Genomic DNA, 18,610 nt, shown 5'->3' with positions numbered 1-18,610 from the left:
TGTTGAGGTTATAGAGAGGTAACTCTCACCCTCTCGACATCTTTGCTGGCAACAACCATCTATCAAAAAGGATCTAAGAGCTATGCATGACCCCACCGGCTTAGAGACAGGAGACCTGCAGGGCCAAGTCTGTAGTCCTCTGTTCTTTATTTATATGTAACACCCAGGCAATCTCAGCCACTCTCATTACTTAAATAACATCCAGTTGCTGATGGCCTCCAACTCTCTCTCTGTCCCCTGGGCTCCAGCCCACTAACACCAACTGCCCACAAAGTTATCTTCATGTGGCTGTCTCATGGCATCGTCAATACTGAACTCACCCTATTCTCAGCTCACGCCATCCCCCAACTAGCTCTTCTATGTGCTAGTATTAGTGGTTCCCAAACACTGGTCCATAGACTGATTGCAAGAGTATTCCCCGGGGGGACTTATTGACAATACAGATTCTTGGCTTCCACTGTGATCTTTTGAATACGAATCTCTCAGGGTAGAGCCCAGGAACCTGAATGTCTAACAAGCTTCCCAGGAGATTCTAATACACCCCCAGACTGAGGAAGCACCGCCCACTATGGCCAAAAGGCAACAGCATCCAGCTGGTTGCCCAAGTCAAAAACTGGGTGTCATCATGTAGAAGGGCTTAGAAGGGAGAAATAAACAAATCTGGGAGCAAACTCTACTCATTTAAAAGGCAAAAATCTGTCATCAGTGTGTCGGCTCAGGGTCTCTCGTCTTTGTCTCTCTTGTTAGCAATTTTATGGTTCTTAAACATTCTGCTTTTCCTTTTCTAGGGAGAGAACTATGGAGTGGTAGTCTTTGTTTTCCTTTGAAACTTTTAATCGTAATGTTGGCATTCTTTTTTTTCTTTGTTTTTTTGCCTTTTCTAGGGCCGCTCCCTCGGCATATGGAGGTTCCCAGGCTAGGGATCTAATCAGAGCTGTAGCCACCAGCCTACACCACAGCTTACACCACAGAATCTGATCTGCATCTGCAACCTACACCACAGCTCACGGCAATGCCAGATCCTTAACCCACTGAACAAGGCCAGGGATCGAACCCACAACCTCATGGTGCCTAATCGGATTCATTAACCACTGAGCCACGACGGGAACTCTTTTTTTTTTTTTTTTTTTTTTTTTGAAAGGGCCAAGTGTGCAGCATATAGAGGTTCCCAGGCTAGAGGTTGAATCAAAGCTGTAGCTGTTTCCCTACACTACAGCACAGCAATGTGGGATCCGAGTCTTGTTTGTGACCTACACCACAGCTCATGGCATTGCCAGATCCCTGACCCACTGAGAGAGGCCAGGGATCAAACCCATATCCTCATGGGTACTAGTTGGGTTCGTTTCCACTCTGTCATAACAGGAACTCTAATGTTGGCATTCTTTACCTTGTTATAACTGGTCTTATGCCTTATGCATTAGCGTAGGACAGTAGTGATGATTTTTGTTTGTTTTTTGTTGTTTTCTTTTTTTACTCTGGGTAGTATTTGTTGGTGCTAAGAATTTAGGGAAATTTGATATAGATTAGATCTTTTTTAAAAATTAAAGTATAGTTGATTACAGTGTTCTACCAATTTCTGCTGTATAGCAAAGTGACCCAGTCATATATATATATACACACACACACATTCTCATATTATCTTTCTCTTTTTCTCATATTATCGTCCATCATGTTCTACCACAAGTGACTGGATATAGTTCCCTGTGCTATACAACAGGACCTCATTGCTTATCCATTCTAAATGTAATAGTTTGCAACTACCATCCCCAAACTCCCAGTCCATCTTTTAGGGGGTGATAGACAAGTATATAATAAAGTCCCACAAGCTCTCTGGGAAGAAATGTCCCTCCTGACTAGCACCCAAAACAGGCCTCTCTGAGTGGAGCCTGAGGTCTTCACTGACTCCTTGAGCTTGAAGTGCTCCATCGAAGGCTTCCTTGTGCCTGTCTTATCTACTGCTGTAAAACATGCTATAATTGCTTTAATACAACCCTGCCTGCCCCACCTACACCGTAGGCATCCTGAAGATAGTTGCACTGCTCGGATTCCAGGGCATCATGCATGCTGTCATGGGGCCAGGAGAGGCCTTAAAGGATCTAGTCCAGCCTCCAGGGGTCACATGAGGCTGTGGACCATCTCAGGGAAGCGGTAGAATTGATTCCTGCAGGAATCAGTGGCTTCTGAGTCTATACATCAGAATGGATGAGGAAGAGAAGGGGGCCAAAAGACAGACAGCTTCTCTGAGTGCCTCAGCTATGATCCTTCAAAGCAGAGGTGCTGGATGAGCAGCCGGGAGAACCAAAGATCCCAGGCCCTCTCCGAGCCACACTACCCTACCTGGCAAGTTACGGCCACCACGCTGACTCTGGCAAAAGGGAAACTCATAAGGTAGATTTCAGGGGGACCCAGACCACTTACAGAAAGACACATACATTTAAGCACATTGTCACAAACTCTACTGGGCCTTAGAAGATGCTAGTTTATACTTTCTTAAAGGCTATTCTTCCAGGTTTTTTAAAGCAGGCATTTTCCCTTAGAAACTTTTTTGGAAAGGTGGTGATTCTTTTAGGCTCAGATATACCTAGGGTCAAATAGGCTTTTGAGCTTGGCTGTTTTTCCATGGGACCTGCCATCTGTCAGCTTGTAAATGAATTTTTTTTTTTGCTTTTAGGGCCACACTTGTGGTATATGGAGGTTCCCAGGCTGGGGGTTCTAATCAGAGCTAGAGCTGCTGGCCGACGCCACAGCCACAGCCATGCCAGATCTGAGCCGCATTTGCGAGCCACACCGCAGCTCACGGCAACGCCAGATCCTTGACCCACTGAGTGAGGCCAGGGATCGAACCTGCAACCTCGTGGTTCCTAATCGGATTTGTTTCTGCTGTGCCATGACAGGAACTCCTTGTAAATGAATTTTTGATTCAAGATTTTTTTTGGTAGAATTCATTCTCCTCTGAATCAACAGAAAAACAGTTGTTTCACCGCTGCCAAAGGACTCCTTACAGGTATCCAACAAAGAGCAAATGAAATAGAGCCAGTGAACGATGCTTAAAGACAAAGCAGAAAGCTGAATTCTTCCAATGTTAATTGAAAATGAAAGGATAAGTTTCCAAGAGAATAGGAGAATCTCTTATTTTCTGGTAGTTACTACAAAGAGACTAAATTTGCATTTATTTAGAAGGGTTTACACGTGACCTGGGTGAAAAAGATACTCCTTCCACTCAAGGCCCTGCCAGCCACCCGCATCAGCCTTCTGCTTTCTTAGAACCAATGTACTCACAGGTGTTCATCAGACAGCTAGTGATGCTTCATTATGAGGACACACTCACCTTTTCAAAGTCCTTGAAAGCTATCAGTGTGTTGCTGGCAGAGGAGGAGAGTACCTGTCTGCCGATAAGCGCTCTTCCTGCAGCCTTAAGGGGGGTTTATAAAGTGCCTTCAAAGGCAGGATTCATTTGATTTGCTCAAAATTGTGGAAGGCAGATGTGTAGGAGCATGCTGACTTTATTGTGCTATCTTTATGCACAGTCTTGGTATAATTTTTACAAGTCTGAAATTGGAATGTATCATCTCATCATCAGGAACACATCTACCTTGAATCAATGGAGCTTTTGGAGTTTCTTCAAGTCATCCGAGGTCTGGGTGATATAGCTAAAATATATATATATATATATATATATATATATATATTTTTTTTTTTTTTTTTTTTTTTGCCTTTTCTAGGGCCGCTTCCCGCGGCATATGGAGGTTCCCAGGCTAGGGGTCGAATCAGAGCTGCAGCCGCTGGTCACAGCAACCCAGGATCCAAGCCATGTCTGCGACCTACACCACAGCTCACGGCAACGCCGGATCCTTAACCCACTGAACAAGGCCAGGGATCGAACCTACAACCTCATGTGCCTAGTCGGATTCATTAACCACTGAGCCACGACAGGAACTCCAAAGATATATTTTCTTAATGCATGAAGATATGTATTAAAAGTAGCACTTACAATAAAAATTGAGAACTGATGCTCCCCACAAAAGAAAGATAGCACAAAGGGAGCACAGGTTCCCGAGTCAGGTACGTAGGTAAATATAGGTATAGGGCATATCCTATTGGTTCTGTTTCTCTGGAGAACCCAGATGAATAAACATCCTGGCATCATTAACACTTAAAGCTCTCTCTGTGGTTGAAATGTTCAGCTCGTATTGGGAAACCTCTAGTCTCAGAGTTCTTAAACACTCAGGGGGTTCATGGTTGGCTTTAAAGGGTGTGCGAACTCATGGGATTCATAAACAAAATTTTGCATATGTGTTTACATATCTGCTCCAAACTCCCAGCTGGTCCTCAAATCCCATCCATGATGTCCTTGCAGAATGACTGTTTGCTTTTGTTTAAACATGTCCCCAGATGGCCGAAAAGCACAGGAAAAGATGCTCAACATCACTAATTATCAGAGAAATACAAATCAGAACTACTACGAAGTACCACCTTAACCAGCCAGAACGACAATTATCAAAAAGTCTACAAACAACAAATGCTGGAGAGGGTGTGGAGAAAAGGGAACCCTCTTATACTGTTGGTGGGAATGTACATTGGTGCAACCACTATGGAAAATAGTATGTAAGTTCCTTGAAAAACTAAAAATAGAACCACCATATGATCCAGCAATAACACTCCTGGGAATTTATCCAGAGAAAACCATAATTCAAAAAGATACATGCACCCCAATGTTTACTGCAGCACTATATACAATAGCCAAGACATGGATGTAACCTGATTGTCCATCAACAGAAGAATGGATAAAGTAGATGAGGTACCTATCTACAATGGAATATTACTCAGCCATAAAAAAGAATGAAATAATGCCATTTATAGAAACATGGATGGACCTAGAAATTATCATACTAAGTGAAGTTAGACAGTGAAAGACAAACATCATATGATACCACCTATATGTGAAATCTAAAAAAAGGATACAAATGAACTTATTTGCAGAACAGAAACAGACTCACAGACTTTGAAAAACTTATGGTTACCAGGTGGGGGGACAGGTGGGGAGTGGGAAGGAAGGCTGAACTGGAGGTTCGGGGCTGGCATATGCACACTGAGGTACATGGAAAGATTGGCCAATGGGGACCTGCTGTATAGCACAGAAAAACAAACAAACAAACAAAAACCATGTCCCATGATGGGAAACCCCTGCTGCCCTAGGAAGCCCTTCTCATTTTAGAAGAGTTCAAGAGTTCCTTTGAGAACACTGAGGCCCGAGAAGCCGGGATTTTTGAATAAAAGAATCACACAACATTAGTGAGAAGGATACTTTGTGGTCTTTGTGTGCAAATTCCTCATTCTACAGAGGAAAACTGAAGCACAGAGAAATTAGGTGTCGTGCCCAGACTAACAGCTAATGACAGATGGAGGATGAAAGCCCAGGCCCCCGACTCCCTGCCTGGTTCCCCTCCCTCACCGCATACAGCAGGCACCTCAAGGAGGGATCTGTGTGGCACCCTTCAGGATGGGCAGGGCTGGACCTGGCCGAGGGAGGACTCTGATTCCCTCATACTGCAGCATCCTTCCAGAAGGCAGCATTGGCGGAGAGTGGCCCACCCCTTCTAGTCCCTACATGGATGAAGTGAAGGTGTCAGGAAAACCCAGCTTGATGGTCATGCTGATATAGAACGAGGTACCTACTGGGAGACACGGACCTATAGGACCCAAAGGGATAAATGCAGGCCCTGAGGGAAGCAGGAGCCTGTTCTGCCTCTGATCCCTTGGAAGGTGGTATGTGCTGATCAAAGAATGATCTGACTCACAGACTTTGAAAAACTTATGGTTTCCAAAGGAGACAGTTCGGGGGGTGGAAGGAGGCGCTGGGGGTGTGGGATGGAGATCCTATAAAACTGGATTGTGATGATCATTGTACACCTATAAATGTAATAAATTCATTGAGTAATAAAAAAAATTTAAAAAAAAGAATGAATAAGCAATAAGGCCCTGCTGTACACCACAGGGAACCGTATCCAGTCTCTTGGGACAGAACATGATGGAAAATAATATAAGAAAGGGAATGTATATGTACGTATGACTGGGTCCCTTCACCGTGCAGCAGAAATTGGCACAACACTGTAAATCAATTATACTTTAATTTTAGAAAAAAGTAAAATAAATAAATAAAATTTTAAAAAATAAAAATAATACTACAACCTGGGGGGGGGGGAAGAGTGATCTGAATGTTTAATATCTTCACAGAGGATTTGTAAATATGCATTAAAATTTAATGACTTGTTTAGGGTGGAAGCAGGTTCATTAATAATTTAGACTCATTATGTTCAATACTATAGTATCTTCCATGTACAATTGAGTAGTTATTATCCTCCTGGGTTGCTTAATATCTCTGAGCCTGGTGGCCTCATCTATAACTTGAGGTGAATGATACCCAGCTTAGAACCTCAAAGAACTATTGAATGGAGTGAATTACATAACAGATAAAGTAGCTAACAGAGTGCCTGGCACACAGGATGTGTCCAGTAATTGGGGATTGTTATTGTTAACAATAAAATTATCAAAATGCAACTACTGTAATGACCAATTATCCTCGTATGTGCCTCTTCTCACCACATCACATATCTTTGATGACAGAGCTAATGTCATAGCATCGTCTGAATTCCCAATTCCCACCCACAGACCTCAGCACAAATCTTAGGTGAAACTAAGTCAAATGAACCACTCTTACCGGATTACTCTGTTCTTTCAGGGGTACTTCGGATCCAGGTTCTGCCTCCAGGCTGACGGAGTCAACGCACTCAGCAAGGGCCTCCTCGGTCTCTTCTTCGTTGAGAGGGGGCCCCATGGCACCAGGGTCTTCGGGCGGCTCAGCAAGTCCAGTGTCGGCCGTCTCTGCACCCTGAGCGGCTGCATTTTCAGGCACATCTCGTCTGGGGTTGGCGGGCGTTAGCTCATTTGAAATCGTAGCTGAATCACAGAGCACTGGTGCATCGCTGGGTAAAGTATCACTAACGGGCACGTCGGTTTTTTCGGCTTTGTCTCCAGTGGCTAAGGTGTCATCGCCATCGTCAGACATTTTAATATCTGTCAACATGATTACGAACAAACACTTTATGCTTTAATCTGAACTGTTCAACTCTAATTCAAAGCATTGAATAATTCATTTAAAACTGGTAGGGGTGATCTTTCTTCTACCAAGAAGAAATTTGTTACTTTGGGGTAGGCTAAATAATGTCCCCCCAAAATATCCATGTCATCGTCCTTGGAAGCTGTGAAGGTCACCTTAAATGATGAAAAGGACTTTGCGGATAGGACTAAATTAAGAATTTTGATTAACTGGGCGGGCCTGCAATGAAATCACAGTGTCCTTATCAGAGAGAGGCTGAGAGAGAGATTCGACTACAAAGAGGAAATGGTGATGTGATGACAGCAGGGATTGGAGTGATGCCTTCTGAAGATGCAGGAAGGGTTCACAAGCCAAAGAACACAGGTGGCCACTAGATGCTGAAAAAGTCAAGGGACCCATTTGCATTGTTATAACCCACTAAGTTGGTTGTACTTTGTTACCGCAGCAATAATAGGAAACTAATATAAACCTACGATGTTCACTTTAAACTTTCTTGGCATGAAGAAATATGCAATTGGAACTGAGAATACTATCTGTATCTGTGAAAGCAGCTATTTATTAATTGCATTTGCAGCCATAAAGACAACGAGCATAGAAAATACCTGAGAGCTTATCAAAAGACACTTGACATTTAGTTTTGGAATGTGGTATGAGATTCACATGGAGAAAGGGGCATATATACACTAAGTGTGCTTTGCTGGGTCCCAGCCTGTGAAGGCCTGAGCTCTATCTGGACAATAGTTTATTTTTAATTTTTTTGTCTTTTTGTCACTATAGGGCTGCACCCGGGGCCTTATGGAGTTCCCAGGCTAGGGGCTGAATCAGAGCTGTAGCCACCAGCCTACACCACAGCCACAACAACACAAGATCTGAGCCCCATCTGTGACCTACACTACAGCTCACAGCAACACTGGATCCTTAACCAGGGATCGAACCTTCATCCTCATGGATGCTAGTCGGGTTCGTTAACCGCAGAGCCACGACTAGAACTCCTGGACAATAGTTTAGACAGGGAAACACAAGAATTAAATGGAAAAGAAAAAGAAGAGCTATGGTAAGCCAAATGTGGATTGAAGCTATTACAAAATAACTTACGAAGCAGAAAATGCTTTATGATGCTTGCAAGTTTTTGCTATCATGTAGAACAGTACAGTTTAATAGAACTTTCAGTGATGATGAAAATATTCTGTATCCATACTAGCAAACATGGTAGCTAATAGTCACATGTGGCTACTGAGTACTTGAAATGTGGCTAGTACAAGTGAAGAACTAATTTTTAAATTTAATTTTAAATAATTTACACCTCTAACTGGGTCACCATGCTGTACAGTAGGAAAAAAAAATAATGTATTGGGGAAATAAAAAAAATAAGTAATTTACACCTAAATTTGTATGGGCATGTGTGGCTAGAGACCACCTTACTGACACATATCTAGAAGCCTAGTTCCAAGTTATAATTTCTAAGTGTAAAATACACAGTGTTCACACTACACAGGAAGCCAAGTCTCAGGGAAAATCAGTGGGTATTTTTGTTGACCTCAGTGTTTATCAATCGGTCAAATCTCAGGTCACTGTTAAAACCACAGTAGGTAAGAAGCCATTTAACAGACTGGCCACATGATGAAATGGGTTTAGAACTCATGTGCACATGCCAACCCTCTTGTCCCCTCAAAAAGCCATTCCCTAAAGTTGTGTGGCTATTTTCTCTTGCTACACCCTCTCTCTTGACGAATCACTTTCCTTTCTCACAGCTGTACACGTGTCTATGATGTGACTCTCAAATATCTGCCTCCAGTCCACAGGGACAGAAAGGGAATTCATGACTTTCCAAGGCTGAAGGGAGAGGGAATGAGTAATGACTGCCAAGGGCTATGGGTTTCTTTGGTGGGTGATAAAAATGTCCTGAAACCAGAGAGTGGTAATGGCTGCACAATTCTGTGAATACATAAAAAACCATTGAATTGCACACTTAAGAAGAGTGAATTTTGTAGCATGTGAATGTCATACTGTGTGAATTATATCTCAATACACTATGATAGAAAAAATTTCTACCTGCAGAGAAGCAGTTCTAATGGCCAGCTGCACATCTCTACCTGTCCCGAAGGAAACCTGTTGTCTTGCCCTTAATTCCAGCTCTTCACCTTGACGTTTGGGTTTCTTTTAATGGCATCTAGAATTCCCCAACAACCCAGGTTTAAGATCTCAAAGCTGTCATTGATCAAACTATATCTCTCTCAAGAAGATATAATATCTATAGCTATCATCTATTGAGTGCCTATTAAGTCCAAGCTCTTTACATGTGCTATCTCCCATGAGTTAGATCTTTTATATGTTTTTTTTTTTTTTTGTCATTTTAGAGCCACACCCATGGCATAGGGAAGTTCCCAAGCTAGGGGTTGAATCGGAGAGGCAGCTGCCAGTCTACGCCACAGCCACAGCAACGTGGGATCTGAGCCACCTCTGCAACCTACACCACAGCTTGTGGCAATGCCAGATCCTTAACCGCCTGAGGGAGTCCAGGGATGGAACCTGCATCCCCGTGGATGCTAGTTAGATTCCTTTCCACTGAGCCACGACAGAAACTTCCTATGAGTTAGATCTTATGAGCTCCATTTTACAGATGACAGAACTGATGCACAGAGTTCACATTTGAAGGAACAGTGACAGATCTGAGATCTGAACCCGAGTCTGACTTTTAGATTAAACCATGTCAGAGCCCTGTCTGCAATGCCACCTGCCTCTTCTCTTACATTCAACCAGTGCTCAAATCCTAGAGATCATTCAGAATCTATATCCTTTCTTTTACTTCTATTTTCCATATTATCATCTTCGATCGGGTTCTCAAAGGGATTCCTGTTGATGATTTCAATACTGGGCTCTCCCCTCCACTGCGGTTCTCCCTGTCACTTTCCATCCTTTATCTCTCTTCTATAATTACAGCACCTCCTGCTCATTCTCAGGGGCTCCCCATTTCCTGCTGAGATGAAGCCACACCCTTCATCTGGCACCTAAGGACCTCCATGCTCTGATCTCACTCGGCTCAGCTCCTAGAATGCCCTTCCAAATCCTTACATGAGACAGTGTAAGGCTGTGAACAATGCCCAATATTCGCAAAAGACCCTCAGAGGACTGTTGGTTCAATGGGTTGTTTTTTTCAGACATTTAAGGTCCATTTAAAATAACCACCCACTTCATTTTTGCTCCTCCCCACTGGATATCGCTCTTCTTCCTCTGAGCTCCCAGAGTGCTTTGCATCTATCTCACTCCAGATGGTTACAATCGTCCTTGATTAGAGTCGTTGGAGTGTTTTCCTACTGTAAACACTATGAAGAGAAGGCTCTTCCCTGGTTCATCTTCGTCTTTTGTATAACACTTAACATGGCTTCTTGAATATAGCGGGAAGCTCAACAAATATGTGTCTTAAGTTATATCAATGTTTCTGTGGAGATTTAAAATTAAAATGTAATTCGACATGAAAACAAACAGAAAATGCCCTTATCCCATTCACTACTCAGGAGTTACTTTACAGCAAGTGGTTCCAAATGACCCATACTATCTTTATTTCTCCCAGAGAACTGAGTTAGAATGTCTCTTTATTTATTTATTTATTTATTTTTTAGGGCCATACTCATGGCATATGGAGGTTCTCAGGCTAGGGGTCCAATCAGAGCTACAGCTACAGGCCTATGCCACAGCCACGTCTGCAACCTACACCACAACTCACGGCAATGCCAGATCCTTAAACCACTGAGCAAGGCCAGGGATCAAACCCGCAACCTCATGGTTCCTAGTCAGATTCATTTGGAAACTCCCCTAGAATGTCTCTTTTTAAGCAAAAATACTTGTATTCTCTAATAACACACCTGTAAACAGGTCTACCAGTGGGAAAAGCAAATGACGCGTGCTTCCTGTTAGCTGGGATATTTAGTTTTGGATAATGGAGGTGGGAGATGGTCTGTCCATGAATAGGGTCAGTGCCTAGCTGAAGTGGCAAAGAGTGATAAAGGCCACTGTGCAGAAAAGGGGTAGTTACTGTGGTTCATGGGAGGGGGGTGAGATTGAGGGAGGGTGCTTGAAAAGCTATTGTCACATGCAAGCTTATAACATCTTTGTGAAAACCTTGAGTCAGGACGGGCCTAGGACAGGGGTTGGCAAACTACAACCTGCTGGCTTAATCCTGCCTCCCCTGTTTTGCTTAATAAAATTTCATTTCAACACAGACATGCTCATTTGTTTACATACTGCCTGTGGCTTCTCTAGTACAATGGGCAGAGGGGAAGAGTTGCATGAGAGACCATATGGTCCCCAAAATGGCAAAGCCTCAAATATTTACTACCTGGCCCTTTCCAGAAAATGTTTTCTGACCCATGGTCTAGGACAGTGCTTGACTGCCAGGCATTCCTAATCGATCCTTTCCTCATCTGCGCCCTAGGGGCATGCCCATAAGGAGAATGGCTCCAAACCTGGACATCAATTATACTCCCATTTAATTAATTTATTTATTTATTGTCTTTTTTGCCTTTTCTAGGGCCACTCCCTTGACATACGGAGATTCCCAGGCTAGGGGTCAAATCGGAGCTATAGCCGCTGGCCTATGCCACAGCCACAGCAACTTGGGATCCAAGCCTCGTTTGCAACCTACACCACAGCTCACGACAACGCCGGATCCTCAACCCACTGAGCAAGGCCAGGGATGGAACCCGAAACCTCATGGTTCCTAGTGGGATTCGTTAACCCCCTGTCTGATATTTTAATTTCGTGGTAAACCCTGGACCATTAAGAAGTTCTGAACTATTTCACTTTTCTATAAGCAAATGAGAATAAATCTGGTTTTGATAAACATCCATGGGTGAATAAAAAGCATTATACACACTTGGTTGACTCAGCTTCACCCTAAATTGTGCTGATCCCGCTCCTAATGCTAAAATACTTCAGCACATACCATGTGCCGTGTAGGTGGGACAGTTGTGATTTATGCCCTGGGGAAGAGAGGGCTGGTTAACACGAAGTGCCCTGTGCAGGAATACATGCTCCAGGGTCTTTAGTTAGCATTTAAGAATCTGTAACTGAGCATTCACCTCTTGACAGGGTTCAACTATCCCTCGCCCTGAACGCTACCCTCGGGGTGGGCTACTTAGCATAAGGGGTATTAGAAATCATTTTTTTCACTGATGAAATGGAAATGGCACTGAGGATATGCGGACTGGCAAGAAATAAAGTACAGGTGCTCTTCTACAACCAGGGCAAAAGATTATGCTATTGCCTTTTGCCGTTAGAGTTTTCCCAGGTCTACTAATGGTGGGAGAATGTCAAAAGCCTGATTTGAGAGTCACTTGTGTCCTGCCTCCAGAGCAGCCCTCACCCAAGACCTCAAAGGACAGAGAGCTAAGGCATCATCAACCGACAAGCACAAGCTGTATACCCCAGCCCAGTTGCTAAAACACGGTGTGCAGCGGAACTCCATCTGAGAGGTGGATTCCCAATACTGCCGCTCTTGCTAGGGAGGTTTTATGGAGCATCCCTACAGCCCTTACCCACCCCCGATGGCCGAGCTGCCTTAGGTCAGCTCATTGCAACCATGGAAAAATGACCGCAATGAAACCTCTCTTCCCTGCAGCTGCTCTGTATCCAGCCATCAATATAACCTTCTCTAGTGGTCTAGGGGTTAGGATTTGGCGCTCCCAAGCATCCGCATGAAACTTTGCCTTGGGAAACACCCCCAAAATTCAGCTGTAAGCTATTGAACCAACGCTGCTAGGAAATACTTAGGAAATACTTTAAAACAACATATAAATTTCAGAAAGATTATATTTTGGCATCCATTCAAATAATAAAAATGATCACCATAATATTCAGCCCTGCGTTAACTTCTCACTGCACATGAACTTCCACCTGTTACAGGTCCACATTTTTCCTAAACCAAAACCAAAAAAGAAATACACACGCCCCCCCCCCCGCCACATCCCCGCTCCAAACCTTTTTCTTTCTGGTATTACTTTGTCTACTCTAGATGTTATTATGACAGGAGAGATGTCATCATTAAGACGGTGCCCTTTTGTCTGAAGCCATCGGAAACTGTGTAAAGACACAGCTGTTCCTGCGCAGAGACGGCTGGTGCCCACAAGGACTACAGCCGTGCTACGGGATATGCCTCCTGGGTGCCGCATAAGCCATCAGACTTAAACCTCCCTGATGTGTGGTTTGGAATGTTGATCACTGCAGCCAGGGCCTGTGGCTCTGATGCTTGGGAGCCTCAGCCCACGGAAACAAGGAAGCTTCTTCAATAAACTCCAAGAAGAGGAAGAGTGGCATATAAAGAAGGCTTTGTGGTCTGGGCATAAGTTAGTTTTTCATGAGTAAATTCATTCACCACCTAAAATGCTCCCAGAACTCTGCTAGGTATTGGAGCAGCAACATCATGGCTCCAAAAATAAGTTCAAAACGGAAGACAGGGTTACGACCCTTCAGAAAACGAATAATCTGTTTTCATTTTATTCCGGGTCAGGGAAGGTCCAGGCAAATATGGCAGCTAACACAAAATGGTTAAATGGTGATGGAAATCAGCACATCAAAGCAGGGAAAGAGGTATCTGAACTAGACTGACCTCATGCAAGGGAGGACCTTGAAAGTGGCTCTGAGTTATTCAGGCAGGATGGGAAGAGTGCGTGCAAATGCCCAGCAATGAATCCAGATACTCAGAATGGATGCTGCGTGGCTGGGCCAAGGGCCCACCTGGAGGAATAGTGATGGATGAGAGGGATGGATTTGGGGCAGAGCTGGGCTCCAGCCCCCCTGGCCCTCTGTGGGTGTACAACTCACTTATTCTGGTTGGGCTTCTTCACTGCCTACTCTCTAGAGTAAAGCTGGACAAAATAACCTGGATACCTTGTTCCCCAACATGAGTGTAGGACAGATGCAGGACTGGAACCAGTCCATGATGACAGAGAAAAATGACAAGACAGTGAGTTTCCACCTATTTAAATGTATTAAATGTAAAGGGCTGCCTTCATCTTGCAAGTTTAGCCTTTGTGCTTTTGGTTCTTTTGTGTGTGTGTGTGTGTTTTATTTTTTATTTATTTTTTTTTTTTTAAGGAACTCACCTGTGGCATATGGAAATCCCCTAGCTAGGGGTCGAATCAGAGCTACAGACGCCAGCCTACACCTCAGCCACAGCAACGTGGGATCTGCACCATAGCTCACAGCAATGCCGGATCCTTAACCCACTGAATGAGACCAGGGATGGAACCCACATCCTCATGGATACTAGCCAGGTTTGTTTCCGCTGCGCCACAATGGGAACGCCCTTTTCTTGGTATTAAAATGTATTTTGTTTTAGGACATAGTGGTGCAGTGGGTGAATTTTTTTTCCAAATAAACTTGCTTGGCAAAATAAGAATTTGGTAATACAATAACCTGTGTGAAATCAATGCCCCAATTTTAAAAAGTGCTGGTCAGTGAAAGACCAGGAACAAAACCTACGGATGACAGGATCTTAATCAATTACATGTGCTCAAAGCCTAGCCTCTTTTTCCTCTAATGAAGCCTCCTCGTGTTTGCCAGGTATTTTTATGAAACACAGATGGGGCCTCCTTGCTCCCCTATTTAAACACCATTAGGTTAAACACCTTTGCATGGCATCTGTGGGCCCTCACGATCCAGCTCCAATCTATCTGCCTCCAGTAATTTTCAACACACCTGACACTTTTTTGTCTATTTAGGGTGGCATCCAAGGGATCAGGAGGTTCCCAGGCTAGGGGTTGAATTGGATCTACAGCTGCCGGCCTATGCCACAGCCATAGCCAAGACAGATCCAAGCCAACCTACATCACGGCTCATGGCAACGCCAGATCCTTAACCCCCCGAGCGAGGGTAGGGATTGAACCTGCAACCTCATGTTTCCTAGTTGGATTCGTTTCCACTGCGCCAGGATGGGAACTCCCACACCTGACACTCTTGCCTCACCAGACTTTCCATCACTGACTGCACGGCTCACAAACATCCCTGCCTCCTCGCTTATGCTGGTTCCTCTGCCCAGGATGCCCTGCCTGGCAAACTCCTGTTTCTCAACATTCACTGTTACTTTTCATTCTGAAATTTTTCTTAATTTGCCCCATTCCTTCCAAAGACTGAATTCTTTCTTTCTTTTTTTTTTTTTTTTTTTGGTAATACTCTGCATGGACTTCTATGGCATTTATAAGGAGTGTTTGTTTCTGTGTCATTCTCTCCTCCAGAAGCACCTAGCTTGGTTTCCGACCCACAAATATTTACTGCACTGAAATATATAGTTTGATACTGATTAAAGAGAAACAACGTTTTATATAGGCTTGGTCTTATAAATAAATGGCCATTTATATGGTTTGATTCCCTGAGGTTCAGCAAGGCCCCCTCCGACCCTCAAATTTCTTTTGCTCTGGCTCCTTGGCGCTTCAAATTCCACCCTGAAAGTTTCCTTCTTCTGCTTAAAGCTTACCACGTAAAGACGTTATCAGATTCTCTCCTGAGCTCAGGTTTTGATGGAGGAAAGGAAGGAGAGAGCGGGAAGCAGATCCGGGTGAGGCAGGAAAGGGGCACCAGGAGGAAAAGGGGGCAGAGAGAGGACTGAGGAGAAAGCCTGCCTCCTTCTCAGTTTCCCCGGGTTGGCTGAGGTCTTCGCAGTTCAAGAGACACTGATTTCAAAAGCCACCCGACTCTGTCAGGATGTTTAGGATGAGAATTGAGGGGATCGGTAAAACATAGAAACCACTCTCATTGCTCGTACAGAGAGATCTTCCAACTCTAGGAAAGGGCGGTGAATTTCGGGTGCCTGATCTGAGCCGGCTGGAAATACTGACCAAGTTCCAGGGAAGAAGATGAGCCCACTGTGCGGGCGGGGGGCTGGGGGACTGGGGAAGGGAGTAACACTCAACCTGGGGGCTGTGAATGGAGGTGCTGCAGCTGGCTTAGGGTGTTGGCTGGGGTGGGAGAGTGGGCATTGCTGGCGTCTGCACGGGGAGAGATGAGGAGCTTGGGTGGAAGTCAAGGCCTGAGCTCGGTCTTCCGAGGCCAAGGACAGGCGAACCCCGGGATGGGACCTGCTGCCTCCGTGCCCCTGCAGCCTACCTCTCGCTCGGACCGGGGACCTTGGGGAAACTTTCTCAGACTTGCTTGGTGCCAGGACAGGATACTTCGGGAGGGAGCCCAAGCCAGGCTCCGCAGGGGTTCACGCCGGCCGAGGGGGCAGAGCCGGAGTGCGGGCGTGTGGGTGTGTGCATGAGCGTGGACCCGGAGCGACACACACTCACACACACACACTCACACGCCCGCACCCACGCAGGGCCCTCGGCCGCGCCGCCCCGGACCTTCACCCCCAAGGCCGGTCCTCCCGGTCCCGCGCCCCGTGCCAAGTCCCTGCAGATGGCTTCTCACTAACGCGGCGGGCAGGATTCGGCGAAAAGGACAAGCGGCGACGGCAGCGTCTCCCCACCACCCCGCGGCGGCTGTCCCCGCATCCCCCCGCCCACGGAAAGGGATGATGGGGAGAAGTGCCCCGGGCTCTTACCGCTCAGGCGGCCGAGTGCGCGCGGGAGCGCCCGCCGGGTCCCGCCCCGCCACGTCGGCAGGGCTGGCGGGGACGCGGCCGGAGGGCGGGCCGGCAGGGGGACGGGTGCGGACGGGCCGAGCCGCCCCGCCCCGCCGCCGTGACAGCGCCCCGCCTCCTCGTGACCCCGCCCCGGCCCCGAGCGCCGCCGAGGACCATCGCCTCCCCGCCACCCCCAACCCGGTGCCGGTTTCCCCAGGCTGGGAGGGTCCTGGCCGCGCTTCTGAATCCCCTTGGGAAACTTGGCTTTCCCGACTTTGTGCCGCTGAGTGAGCTGGAGGGGCTCCCACCCCACCCGGGACGGGTCTCAGGGTTCTGATCCCTTTCCTTCTTTTAAAAGCACCGGGGAAGCCCCGCAGACAGTTTCACCGGGTAGGGGTCGCTCAAGTTCAGTAAGAGTTTGCGATTTCCACGCCCACCTCCGGCCCCGCCCCCGCCACGCCCCGGCCCCGCCCCCGCCATGGTGCATTAAACAGCTTGCTTTCGCCCGGTTTGTGGAATTGCAATCTGATTTAAAACCAATCAACCAAGCAAATACAGTTTCTAAAAGTCCAGTTTGGAAACGTGGATCAGAAATTCAAACGTATTGACTTTGGCTCAGGAATTCCACATCTGCGAATTTGTCCTAAGTATGTGGAGATATGCATGTCTGAGGATGTTTATTGTGGTTCTTTCTGCCAGGGAAAATAACCTGGAAATAATCTGTCCCCCAATAAAACATGGGTGAAGTACTGTAGTAATTTCAAACTATCAAATACGCTGTAGTCATTAAAAATTATAGTAGGGGGAGTTCTTGTTGTGGCTCAGTGGGTTAGGAATCCGACTAGTATCCATGAAGATGCTGGTTCCGTCCCTGGCCTTGCTTAGTGGGTTAAGGATCCAGCGTTGCTGTGAGCTGTGGTGTAGGTCGCAGATGTGGCTGAGATCTGGTGTGGCTGTGGTGTAGGCCAGCCGCTGTAGCTCGGATTGGACCCCTAGCCTTCGAACGTCCACATGCCATGAGTGCCCACCGACTAAAAAAAAAAAAAAAACTCTATATCCAATTTGTTGACATGGAAGAAAGGCAGGCCATAGCCGAATATTAAAGTCAAGGGAAGCTTACAAATGTCTATGTACAGGGAGTTCCTGTCATGGCTCAGCGGAAATGAATCTGATTAGAATCCACGAGGATGTGGGTTTGATCCCTGGCCTCGCTCAGTGGGTTAAGGATCCTGCATTGCTGTGAGCAGTGGTGTAGGTTGCAGACGTGGCTCAGATCTGGTGTTGCTTCGTCTGTTGTATAAGCTGGCAGCTGAAGCTCTGATTAGGCCCCTAGACTGGGAACCTGCATATGTCACAGGTATAGCCCTAAAAAGACCCCCCCCAAAAAAAAAAAAGTCTATGTATAGTATAAACCTATTCAAGTTAGGGAAATTTTTATTTTAAAAACAGTGATTCTTTCTGAGTTATGCAATTGTGAGTGTTAGTAAATTGTATTCCAGGTGTGACAGGTGTGTTTGCTGTTCCACAGACACAGGCAACATGCCTGTGACTTCCTTGCCTGCCTTGGATACAGCAAGTACCTTTGCCACATCTGCCCTTCCCAGCCCTGCTGAATGGCAACAGCCCAAACAGATATTCCCTTTTAAAGGGCCTTTTTCCTTTTCTCCTTGGACCCAAACCACATCTTTCCAATAAGATAACCAGAAAACATGGGCAGGTTTTGTTGCTGGCTGTTAATTACGCCCTTTTACTTGAATGCTGCTGCTTCCAAGCCCACCAGGTTTATTTCAAAATTTTAATATTTTTGCAACATAATTTTTTTATTTATTTAAAAAATTCTGGAGTAGTAGAAAATTTAATTTTCTAGAATTAAAAAATTCTAGTAGTGGTAAAGTTAAAACAGAAAAGTAGAGAATATGACAAGCACCTATATA

General features: G+C 45.5%; 1 protein-coding gene and 1 non-coding gene across 8 annotated transcripts in view; both read right to left on the bottom strand.

The window, feature by feature from the left end:
• The window catches only part of FAM114A1 (family with sequence similarity 114 member A1), a 96,836-nt gene extending 80,138 nt beyond the window's left edge, over positions 1-16,698 (bottom strand). For all 7 annotated transcript variants that reach the window (XR_014812312.1, XM_084971734.1, XM_084971735.1 and 4 more), the window contains exons 1-2: positions 16,656-16,698; positions 6,719-7,074 (exon numbers count right to left, since the gene is read on the bottom strand). Coding sequence is in view for 6 of the 7 variants with exons in the window: in XM_084971734.1 (XP_084827860.1) it covers positions 6,719-7,066 (348 nt within the window). In the remaining variant the exon portion in view is untranslated. The remainder of the gene's footprint in view (positions 1-6,718; positions 7,075-16,655) is intronic.
• Positions 16,346-16,425, bottom strand: MIR574 (microRNA mir-574). Its single transcript, NR_038571.1, has one exon. It is a non-coding gene; the product is annotated as a microRNA mir-574 (primary transcript).
• Positions 16,699-18,610: the final 1,912 nt, after the last annotated feature.

This window comes from Sus scrofa, chromosome 8 (genome assembly GCF_054392235.1).
Source record: "Sus scrofa isolate SSC_HxYL_T2T_F1_AM1 chromosome 8, Sscrofa_HxYL_maternal_Yorkshire_Landrace_v2.0, whole genome shotgun sequence".
Taxonomy (NCBI): Eukaryota; Metazoa; Chordata; class Mammalia; order Artiodactyla; family Suidae; genus Sus; species Sus scrofa.
This window is presented reverse-complemented; position numbering and strand designations above follow the sequence as displayed.